Genomic DNA, 12,116 nt, shown 5'->3' on the forward strand with positions numbered 1-12,116 from the left:
AGCAGGAAGCATGAAGTGCTCTAAAACATCCAGTAAAGCCTGTATTTCTTAATTACATTCACCCTTGGTGGCTCTAGCAAACACCTGCTTGTCTTTTTGTTTTCTTGTATCGTGGTACTTATTTCTTAGTTCTTCAACCACTGAGGCATGTAGCAGCAGTTTCCTGCGTGAGCTAGGAAGGGCAGGATGCTTTAACAACTTGTTAAGTTGTGTGTGAGGTGACTGGATTTGTCCCTTTCTCTGACTTCTTTGCCACAACTTCTTGTATTTCTCTTTTTTACTTTTTTCTTTAGCCAATGCAGCTTTGAGTAGTTAGATTACAGTAACTAATTACTCTGTAATCACGTTAAACCCAACACTGGCAGTAATAGATTTTCCACCCAGTTAGGTTTATACTAACAGGGTGGAAATTTTTTAAATAAATTAGCCATTGCTAATTGAGGCAGCATACGTTAGGAAGCTAGCTCTCCACACATAAACAGTACTTTAGTACAGTGGTTCCCAACCTTTTTCCTTGGGGGCCCCACCTATGGACATATTTAACAATCCGTGACCCCTCCCCTATATATATATATATATATATATATATATATATATATATATATATATATATATTAATGCTATGCACATAAACACACACACACACTGTGTATAGTAACTAAATTTAGTTTTAAGTTTTTAATGACATTTTATTACATGAATACACAGGAAATGTTCCTTTCAACTTCAAATGTTTCCTTTTAGCCTAATATTTTCATTTTTACACAACTAGTAAAACGCAGTTGTTTCTCTTTTTTTTCAGGATTTTGTGTATAAACATAGAATACTGAATGCTATGACGTAATGTTAAATATGCACGGTAGAATGCTGTATGTAGCCTACTTATATGCATGCATGCATGCACAGATCCTTATTTTTTACAAGGCTAATCATAATGTCTTTTCATCTTGCTTGGTTTCATGCTGTCGTTTGCCAGTTTTTCATCACAAAAGACACATTCTGGCCGAGACTTGTCTTGGCCTTCAATAAAACCAAAATGTATGTAGGTTTTGTCATAGTGTCTTAACTTTTTCTTCGCCTCTGATGAAGAATCACCGCATTTACGTTTCTCTGCCATTTTCCTTTTCGTTTTGCCGTTACTATGACAACAAGCACATTGGGCAAGTGACGGTGCGCGCGCAAAATTTTTTTCAGGAGGCGAAAAACCACAAACTAACTGGGTGGAACGCGATTTCGGGGACACACAGGATATTATTAAAATAATAAATAATACCTACTGTTTCCATTTTTATATATTTATAATTAGAGAGATTTTAACTTGATTTATAAAATAATAAAAACATATTCATATTTATTTTTAATTATATTGCAAATGTGTCTCATTGAAAAAAAAAAACATTTTCTTCAGGGACATCATAAAAACGAGCGAATGTGCCAAAATTCGTACATTCATTATTTTTTGTTATTGTTATAAAGACCTCAATCGATCATAAAAGCCATTCATAATAAACATTACATTTTATTTTAAATAAACAATTAAGAGTTATTTTCTAGTTATGGAAAATCCACCAATAACCATAAATGACCCATATGCTGGCAGGCTTTGACACCCAAAAATAAAAAGATCACAAATTAGGCTAATTTCTTTAAGTGATTAATCTCTACATTGTCTAAAAAAAGAAAAAAAAAAGGTAATTAAATCTTATTCAAAGATATGCTGGATTTACATTCAATGATTTAAGCAATCATGCACTTCGTGATTCATGAAGTAGCAAAGTGGATAGCCAGAGTCTACCAGCAAATTAATATTGTAGAGGATGAGAGTTTAAGAGATTTAATACCCATTGCAATGAAAAGGCAACCTATGTGGAGATTAGTGCTTTCAATTAGTCAAACTCTCACTTAGACTTTGGGAAACATTTAACTTGAATTGGTGCTATTTTAGTGCATTTCAATCTTTATACTGGGAAAGGCTTTGTTTGGAAAATGCTAATAAAGCATTATATTGTTATATACTGTTTTATTTTCATTGCTAATATGGAAATAAAAGCATTTAGACAGGAAAAGTACTATATATAGAGTCAAATTTCTAAATCTGTGATTAATCGTGAGTACAAAAAAAGTATAGACATTTTCTTTTGAATCAACTGACAGCACTAGTACAAATACATCAATGTGATGACTGCAAGAAAAAAAAGAGCATTACAATACACAAACAGTACTCTAAATATGTTTCTTGTATATACAGATCTTTATTCAGAGTAACACACATTTAACACCGTAAATCTAATCCACACTTATTGGAAGATCCTTTAACTGGGGCCCAGGCACAACAGGGTGTTTGGGTTTTTGAGAAGCCCCACTGTGAAGAAAAAGAAAGAGATTGATGACATGGTTAACATGGCAGGAAATAAATTGACATGGGGTGCAAAAATCCTCAAGTAAATATTTTACTATTTTGCACACATTTGTAGTTTCATATTTTTTTTTTCCCCATTACAATTATCAGCAAAAGAACAGCATTAGTATTCATATGTCCTCCTATTGGCCTTAATGACAGCATGCACTTAAGCTAGCATGAACAAAACCCTGCTTTTAGAAGAGTTTCTTGTGTTCTTCAATGGAAGCAAGAAAACCTGACCTTTTCTACAAAGGACTTCAAAGGACTTCACATTGTGGACAGTCTCACAAATTTGTTTACACTTGATTAGTGACGAGAACATTTAGATAAAAAAAAAAAACTCAAATTAAAGTTGTGATGTAAAATGAAGAACATCTTGGTCACTAATCAAATAAGCAAATTTGTGACATTGACCATATTAACTCATTTGAACAAAAGGTTAGATTTCTTTGCTTCCATTAAAGCACACAGATTCCCTCTGGAACATTCTCAGATCACACTGGATAAAATGATCATCAGAATTCAGCTTGAGTGCATGCTGTTATTACAGCAAAAGGGGAACTTATCAAATACCAATAAGTCTAGCTTAGCGATTCTGTTTTTAACATGATTTGTATATTTTACTGCCTTTAATACAACTTGCATTTAGAAACATCAACCAACCTTCCAGCGGTCAGGGCCTTCTGAGAAGACAAGACCACAGTTGGCGGGACAGATTCTCTGCGTCCATCTCTCTGACAATAGTAGTTATTTGCAAATTTATGGCTGGGTCCAACAGGTAGTTTGGGTGGTGATTGAGTCCTACAATCAATGAAATACATATTCACCACAGGTTAATGCTTGCTTTCTGTATTATCATTAAATTAGTTTGAAAATATGCTCATTATATTATAAATCTACAAATATATAGGCAGATGGCAGGACCGTTTTACCTCAGATTATTTTGTATGGAGCCAATTCCATGTTAATTTATTAAGTCTTTCCTTTAATAGAAATATTTTTTTTAACATTAATAAACATAAAATAAATGAAAGCTTTATCATTTATGAAGATACCAGCAGATAGAAGTCTAACAGTTAAAAGAAATGTGTCTTCATATTTTGAAATGTACTGCGGCGTGACAATTTAATCCATCTAAAACTACTTTAAACATCATTTTTATAGTAATTATTGTACATGGGAGTTTTCATGACCTCATATTAATTGACAGACTACATGGAATATTTATAGTTTTAAAATAATTTGTCACACCGCCGGACCATTTAAATGAACTAGTGAGTAGAAAAGGTGAAAAACTTGAAAATGTTGAACGGGTGACTAAGATACTAATAACAAACAAATAGAGCGGTAACAATTTACAATAAGGTTCCAGTTGTTAACATTAGTTAATAACATTAATTAACATTTACTAACAATGAACAATACCTTTACAGCATTTATTAATCTTGGTTAATGTTAATTACAACATATTGCGATATATTTTTTAAATCAAAAGTTGTTTATGTTAACATTAGTTAATGCACTATGAACTAACAATGAACAATTGCATTTAATGAACTTACATTAACAAAGATTAATAAATGCATTATCTAATGTTAACAAATTAAACCTCATTATAAAGTGTTTCCAATATAGCTATAAATAATCATTTAAAATCTTGATGTTTATAAAAAAAAGTTTAATGTCCATTTGTCAACTGCCAAGACAGAAATAAATTACAACATGTCAAATTAATACCATTTAAAATAAAATAGATAAGTAGCCTATACCTTTGATGCTACATTTCAATAAATCACATTTAAAACCCAACATTATTTATTTGAAATACAGGTATATCTACTGGCTCATATTCAGGCAGGTCAACATAACTACCTCTTTGCAATTTCAGTGTACCGAAGTTGTAGCTTTGATTGGAGATCTTGCTGTAAGTAACAAGAAAGGCAAATGTAAGCAGAGTTGACCGGGGCTAGTTGTCATATGTGGAACAATGCAATTAAACTAATCTGTTTTTTCTAGAATGTGTTATCTGAATCGCAGGTTGTCACATTTATTATGAGGCAAGTTTTAGCATTTGTTTTAGAATTTAAAATGATTCATTACAATTTATGATAGTTGTTTTACTGTGAAGGCATGTAGGCTGTTTAAAGGTTTGTTATAACATTACACAGAAAAGGTTAGTAAGTGATTTTATCACTTTAAAATCATGTTAACATGCATATTGTTTATGTCATGTGGCTATAATTTTGAAACGTTTACAAATTGGCCTCATTCACTTCCATTGTGAGTGCCTCATTGTGACCCTGAGGCACTCACAATGGAAAAAAAAAAGTAGGGACAGGTCGAAATTAATTTTTGTGGTAATTAACATTATGCCACAAATGTTGTTGATTGAGCTTAACTTGCATTGAACTTTCACCTTATACTAGAGCGGGGCATATTGTCACATACGGTCAACATGTATTGCTTTTTTGAAGTTTGAAGTTGACTTTCAGATAATTGAAGAGTAAACCTCTCCTGAGAAATATTCACAGGAGTAAAAAAAAAAACCCGGTGACAACTTGCCTCTGTGTTCCCTACACTTAAAAATAATTACAATAGTAAAAACAGTATCTTTGCTGTTATAAGAACATAAAAACTTCAGTTGGTTACTAACCAATCAGACTAGCAGGCACAGATAAAAGCGCATACACGTATTTAAACGTGTATGCGTTTAAATACGTGTATTTAAGGTTTTTTTCACGTTGTCATATCACATCGATACATTCGGTTGTGTGGGTCTAAAAATGCACTAATAATAAATGGTTAAATTCTGCATCATCTCACCCCTGACAGATAATTCCTTAGTCTCTGGATAATCTTCGTCGCCGACGCCATTTTCGGTGTCAAGGTGAAAACGGTCTTCACTGTCAATCTGTTCCAGAATCAGTTTTGCTTTGACAACACCTTAATTCAAATAGTGATTGTGTGCTACTCAAGCTGATCCTGTTACAGCAGAATAAGGGTCGTGTCTCCTCTTCTCTGTTTCACTGAACGGTCACATCCGAAAGACCAAAACACACTCGCGCCATCTGCTGTTTCAAACTCAAAGGAAACCATAAGCTTATATGAGTTTTCTATTTTGCGTTTTACTACGGAAGCCATGAACCGCAAGGTGAAAAAATAAATAATTCCCCTCTTTTGCTTTAATGACAGCATGTACTTGAGCTGATATGGACTCTGATATAAAACCTGATGATCATGTTATCCAGCAATATATTTGGAATATTTGAGAATATTCCAAATATATTGTATGCAAAGAAAATATGCACTGTAAAAAAATACCTTCTATTGTTACATTAAAGGGATAGTTCACCCAAAAATGATATTTCTCTAATTATTTACTCACCCTCATGCCATCCCAGATGTGTATGACTTTCTTTCTTCTTCTGAAAACAAACAAAGATTTTAAGAAGAATTTTTCAGCTCTGTAGGTCACAATGGACGTGAATGAGTGCCAACACTTTTAAGCTCCAAAATGCACAAAAAGGTCACATAAAAGTTATCCATAAGACTTAAACCCATATCTTCAGAAGCGATATGATAAGTGTGGGTGAGAAACTGATCAATATTCAATATGAGATTTTTGGATGAACTATCACTTTAATTAGATATTTCTGACTTAAACCTTAAAATATACTATTGTTGGTGGTGTACACTAATATAGAGATTTAGTACCAAGTAAACCAAGTCAAGTCAAGTCATTTTTATTTGTATAGCATCCTTCACAACAAATCATGCATTAACAGAAAATTAAACCATAATATCTACAAAGTCTTAGTCATCATAGTGTAGTTTGATTAAATATGATTGTAAAATGTCTATAGAAATTATATAATTAAATAATAATTGTATTTAGATCCCCTGTGAGCAAGCTGAATGCGACTGTGGCAAGGAACACAAAACTTAAAAAGATCTTGGTTAATGGAGTAAAATACCTTGGGAGAAACCAGACTCACTGTTGGGGCCAGTTCCCCTCTGGCTAAACAGCATGAATATAATGCCAATAGTTATTTATGTCCAGTGCAAGTAATGGTTTTAAATTAGTAAATTAAGTAAGCATTAAGGTCCAGTGTTTTAAAAATAAAAATAAAAGATTTTTTATGAACTTAAAGATTAATGACTAATGTCTTTGAAGTCCGTCCTGGAATAACTGCAAAAGTTCACATAAATGGATTGCCCTTTGTTAGTTGGCTGATGAAGGCTTTTGTTGGCAATTCAATTATAGTATGTATTCCATTTCAAGAGTGTAGTCCATCAATAGACAAAGGTGATGCAGGCAGAGATAAATGATGAGGTGCATCACAGTTCATCCTGCAGGTCATTTCGGTGAGGTTCGGTAGGGTCTAAAATAAGTCCAAGGTTTAGGCAGTGGCATATTAAGTTTCCGATGTCTTACAGTCGGATTTGGCATCAGTTCATCCTCTGTAGTCTAAAAACTGAAGTGATGTCTGGCTAGCACCAGTTGTAGTTTGTTGTCATCTCTCAGTGACATGTAGCTTTCAAGCAGGAACGGAGCTGGATCTGGCAGGCTCTGGTAACCTTGAGATATGAATCCAGAGGTTGAGACATGGAAACAAATAGAAAAATATTAGGGTTATGCAGAGTTATAGATCATGATGGATATTTCTGGTTATGGCAGACCTAACTAAAGCAGCCTAATTGTGAGTTGAAGGATAAATTAGTTTTATGACTGGCTAAATAGATGAGTCTTTAGTCTAGACTTAAACTGAGTGAGAGTGTCTGCATCCCGAACAGTGTTATGGAGAATATTCCATAGTTTAGGAGCTAAGTATGAAAAGGATCTACCTCCTTTTGGGGCAGCTGTGGCTCAGTTGATAGAGCGGGTCGGCCACTAATCGCAGGGTTGGTGATTCGAATACCAGCCCACATGCCGAAGTGTCCTTGGGCAAGACACTGTACCCCAAGTTGCTCCCAATGGCAGGCTAGCACCTTATATAGCAGCTCTGCCGCCATTGGTGTATGAATGTGTGTGTGAATGGGTGAATGAGTCACAATGTAAAGTGCTTTGAATACCGTTAAGGTTAAAAAGGTGCTATATAAGTGCAGAGATTTAAATGGTACCATTTACCATTTTGTGGATTTTGATATTCTTGGAATTATTAACAAGCCAGAATTTTGTGATCATTAGGAACAATATGGAATATAATGTGAAAGAAGGTCACTTAATACTATGGAGCTAGACCATTCAAAGCTTTGCATATAGTTAACAGAATTTTTAAATTTAACAGGTAGCCAATGTAACTACAATAAAATGGGGCTAATATGATCATATTCCTTGGTTCTAGTCAGCACTAATTTTGAACAAATTTAAGTTTATTTATTGAACTTGCTGGACATCCTCCCAGTAATGCATTACAATAATCTAGTCTTGAGGTCATGAACACATTAATTCATTTTCATAATTTAGCAATATATCTCAGGTGGAAGAATGCTGTTCTACATTGGAAATTAGATTTTCAAAGGACACCTAAGTATAACACCTAAGTTCTTTGCTGAAGAAGATGATGTAACAGTACATCCATCAAGAGTAAAATTATATTTTAGCTGCTTATTTTTAGAGGTTTTTGGCCATTAGTACCTCTGTTTTGTTGGAATTGAGTAGAAGAACTTTTCTGGCCATCCAATCTTTGATTTCATTGATACACTCTGCTAATTTGGAGAATTGTGAATTTTCGTAGGGTTTAGAAGAAATTTAAAATTGGGTATCGTTAGCATAACAGTGGAAACTTATTCAGTGATTTCTGATAATTTCTCCCAGTAGAAGCATGTATAAGGAGAAAAGCAGAGGTCCTAAAACCGATCCCTGTGGCACTCCATACTTTTGTTTGATTTGACAATTCCTCGTTTACACATACAAAGTGGTAGTGGTCTGATAAATAGGAACTAAACTATGCTAATGCAAGTCCACTAATACCAAAATAATTCTCCAGCCTATTCAAGAGAATGCCTTGATCTATCATGTCGAAGGCAGCACTAAGATCTAAAACCAATAGAAGAGAAATGCAGCCACTATCAGATGATAAGAGCAAGTCATTTGTAACTCTGATAAGTGCAGTCTCTGTACTGTGATGGGGCCTAAATCCTGACTGAATTTGTTTATATATTCCATTTCTCTGTATAAATGAACATAGTTAGGAGGACACTACATTTTCTGGTATTTTCGACATAAATGTTAGATTTGAAATCGGTCTATAATTAGACAACTCTCTAGGATCAAGCTGTGGCTTCTTAATAATTACCATTTTAATGTTTCTTGGGACATGTCCTAAGGATAGCGAGGAGTTAATAACATTAAGAAGAGGTTCTGATATTACTGGGAATACCTCTTTTAAGAGCTTAGTTGGTATTGGTTCTAACATTCATGTTGTGGCTTTTGATTTTTGAAGTTTTGTTAGCTCTTTATGAACTATGACAGCAAAGGATTGAAGTTGCTTGTGAGCAAAATTATGAAACACTGTTTTCTGAGGTACTGTGAGAGTTGATAGCATAATTCCAATTTTATTTCTGATTATTTCAATGTTATCAGTAAAGACATTCATGAAGTCATTACTATTGTGCTGCGATGGAATATCTGGTTCAGTTGATTCTTTATTCATAACCAATTTTGCCACAGTACTGAATAAACACCTAAGATTGTTGTGGTTATTCTCTATGAGTTTGCGAAATATGCTGACCTGGCAGCTTTTAGTGCCTGTCTGTAGCTACATACACTATCCTTCCAAGCATCGCGAAATACCTCTAATTTTGTATTCTTCCACTTGCACTCCATTTTCCGTGTGTATACATTGTACCACAGTGCAAGGCTTTCTTCTTCAATTTTCATTAATCAAAGTGGGACAACAGTGCTAGAGAAGACTTTTAATATTTTATGTTCATCAAGTTCTTCTAGACATTTTGGCTTACTGTGTATGTGAGAAAATTCTGGAAGATTTTTGTGAAGTTATCTTTAGAGGTTGAAAGAATAGTTCTATCTGAATGATAGCATGGTTTAGATTGAGTGACATTAGCTGATCGCAACAGACAAGAGACGAGGTAATGATCCAAGGTGTCATCACTCTACGGTAGAATTTGTATAATATCAACATCAACGCCATATGACAGAATGAGAGTTGAGAATATCAATAAATGCTAATCCCAAAGTGTCATTTTTATTATCTATGTGAATGTTGAAGTCACCAACAATTAAAGCTCTATCTACATTGACTACTAGATCAGATTCACCAAGGAATCCAGAATAAGGCCCGGGTGATCTATATACTGTAGCAAGGGCAAAAGATGACAGAATTTTTATTTATATCTGACGGTGTCATATTAAGCATTATACGTTCAAAAGACAAATTTATATCCTGCCCTCTGAGTAAATGGTAAATAGTCTGCACTTATATAGTGCCCTTTTTAACCTTAACGGTATTCAAAGCGCTTTACACTGTGACTCATTCACCCATTCACACACACACACACATACACACACACACACACACTCATGTTGTGTTTCCATGTTTTATGGGGACTTTCCATAGACATAATGGTTTTTATACTGTACAAACTTTATATTCTATCCCCTAAACCTAACCCTACCCCTAAACCTAACCCTCACAGAAAACTTTCTGCATTTTTACATTTTCAAAAAACATAATTTAGTATGATTTATAAGCTGTTTTCCTCATGGGGACCGACAAAATGTCCCCACAAGGTCAAAAATTTCGGGTTTTACTATCCTTATGGGGACATTTGGTCCCCACAAAGTGATAAATACACGCTCACACACACACACACACACACACACACACACACACACACATTGGGAGCAACTTGGGGTTCAGTGTCTTGCCCAAGGACACTTCGGCATGTGGAGTCATGTGGGCCAACCCTGCGATTAATGGCCGACCCGCTCTACCAACTGAGCCACAGCCGCCCACAACCCAAAAGTAAACAGTAACACCAAAAACACCACTGTAAATTGTAACAACACCTAATCCTTGACACTTCAGAAGAGGCTCATGTTTATAACAATAACCTGGGGGAGTAGATTTATTTAAACTAATATATTAATCTGGTTAAGCCAGGTTTCAGTCAAACAGAGCGCATTCAACTATGATAAGTAATAATTTCATTTAAAATTAGTGCTTTTGTAGAAAGAGATTTAATGTTTAGTAGCCCTGTATTATGTTATCTTGTTTTTTTAAGGTTTGACCTTAATCAACTTTTTTCTAAATGATTTAGTTACAGTAATGTGTTTGGTAGTTTGGGGAACAGACACAGTCTCTATATGATATCTAGGTGATACAGTCTCGATGTATTGTAGTTTATGTGACCTATGTGACATCTCAAGGCAGCAGACATTCGGATTAATCAGTTTGTCTGCTTCCTGACCTTGGCCCCAGTTAGTCAAACACTTTCATTATTATGTTTATGAGCAGAGGAGAGTGGCACCTTGTCTGGAGGGGTGGACTCCATCTCTCTTTAGCAGGTCAGATCTACCCCAAAAACGCTTCCAATTGTCTATGAATCCTATGATATTCTCCAGACACAACTCAGACATCCAGCCATTCAGTGACACTAATCTACAATAAACCTCGTCACCATGACGAGTAGTGAAGGGGCCCAAGTACTGTATATTACAGTGTCTGACATCGGATTTGCAAATTTACACACCTCTTTAACATTATCTCTAGTGATCTCGGACTGGCGAAGCATCATTAGTGCCGACATGAATAACAATTTTTGAAAATCTACGTTAAGCAATAGCCAGCACTTGTAAATTGGATCCGATATCAGACGCCCAAGCCCCCAAAATGCATTTAATAATGTTGGATGGATTCTCCATTTCCATTTTCCTTACAATAGAATCACCAATTATTAGGGCTCTTTCAACATGATTCTCATTGGGTACATCACTGAGTGGGAAGAATCAATTGAAAACCGTAACAGGAACAGGAGAGTGGTGTTGCTTTGCTGAGTGAGTATGCCAAGGAGACATCACCCAATTGCCCTGCTGCAGAGCCTCTAGAGCCGGAACCAAAGTGTGTGTATTGCTCACTGTTCTACTCGCATCTGAAACAGTGTCTACCAGCTTCTCTTTCTCACTGACCTCCACTAGTGTTCGGATGCATGCCTCTAGTTCATAAACCTTCTCTGTCATCCTGACTAATTCCTTACATTTATTACATGTGAATCCCTCACTGCTGATTGAAAAGCTATAGTAAACATATGGCATATAATGCAGGAAGCAATAACATGAGTGTATACCCTGACTTACTGCAATTGCGTTGTTGTTATGGTTGTTCTTGAGCAGCATGTGTTTGAGATCAATGTGGTTCCTAATCAGCTGATGTTTGAGATTGATGCAATAATCCATGTAAAACACAGTGGAGAAAACGAATGCATGCAGTCGAGATGCGAGATGTAGGCAAGCGGGGGAAAAAAAAGATAAAAACCCTAGAGAGAAATTATTATTAACCTTTATTTAACCAAGAAGTCCCTTGAGATTAAATCTCTTTTTCGAGGGAGACCTGGCCAAGAAAGCACACCGAACAAGGTAAAAAGTTAAAAGATCAACACAACAAAAACAGACAGAAGACAAAAATAGGACACAGTAATGAAAACAATGGACTACAACTACAGAATCCAGCTTATACATAGCAATTGCACTCTT

At 35.1% G+C, this 12,116-nt stretch overlaps 1 protein-coding gene across 1 annotated transcript; it reads right to left on the reverse strand.

The window, feature by feature from the left end:
- Window positions 1-2,131: 2,131 nt before the first annotated feature.
- On the reverse strand, window positions 2,132-5,336 carry ndufa7 (NADH:ubiquinone oxidoreductase subunit A7). Its single transcript, XM_052094968.1, has 4 exons — window positions 5,225-5,336; window positions 4,274-4,323; window positions 3,065-3,202; window positions 2,132-2,362 (listed from the first exon to the last, which is right to left on the reverse strand). The coding sequence occupies exons 1-4, from the start codon at window positions 5,273-5,275 to the stop codon at window positions 2,287-2,289; spliced, it is 315 nt and encodes a 104-aa protein (XP_051950928.1). The 5' UTR covers window positions 5,276-5,336; the 3' UTR covers window positions 2,132-2,286.
- Window positions 5,337-12,116: the final 6,780 nt, after the last annotated feature.

This window comes from Xyrauchen texanus, chromosome 27 (genome assembly GCF_025860055.1).
Source record: "Xyrauchen texanus isolate HMW12.3.18 chromosome 27, RBS_HiC_50CHRs, whole genome shotgun sequence".
NCBI lineage: Eukaryota > Metazoa > Chordata > Actinopteri > Cypriniformes > Catostomidae > Xyrauchen > Xyrauchen texanus.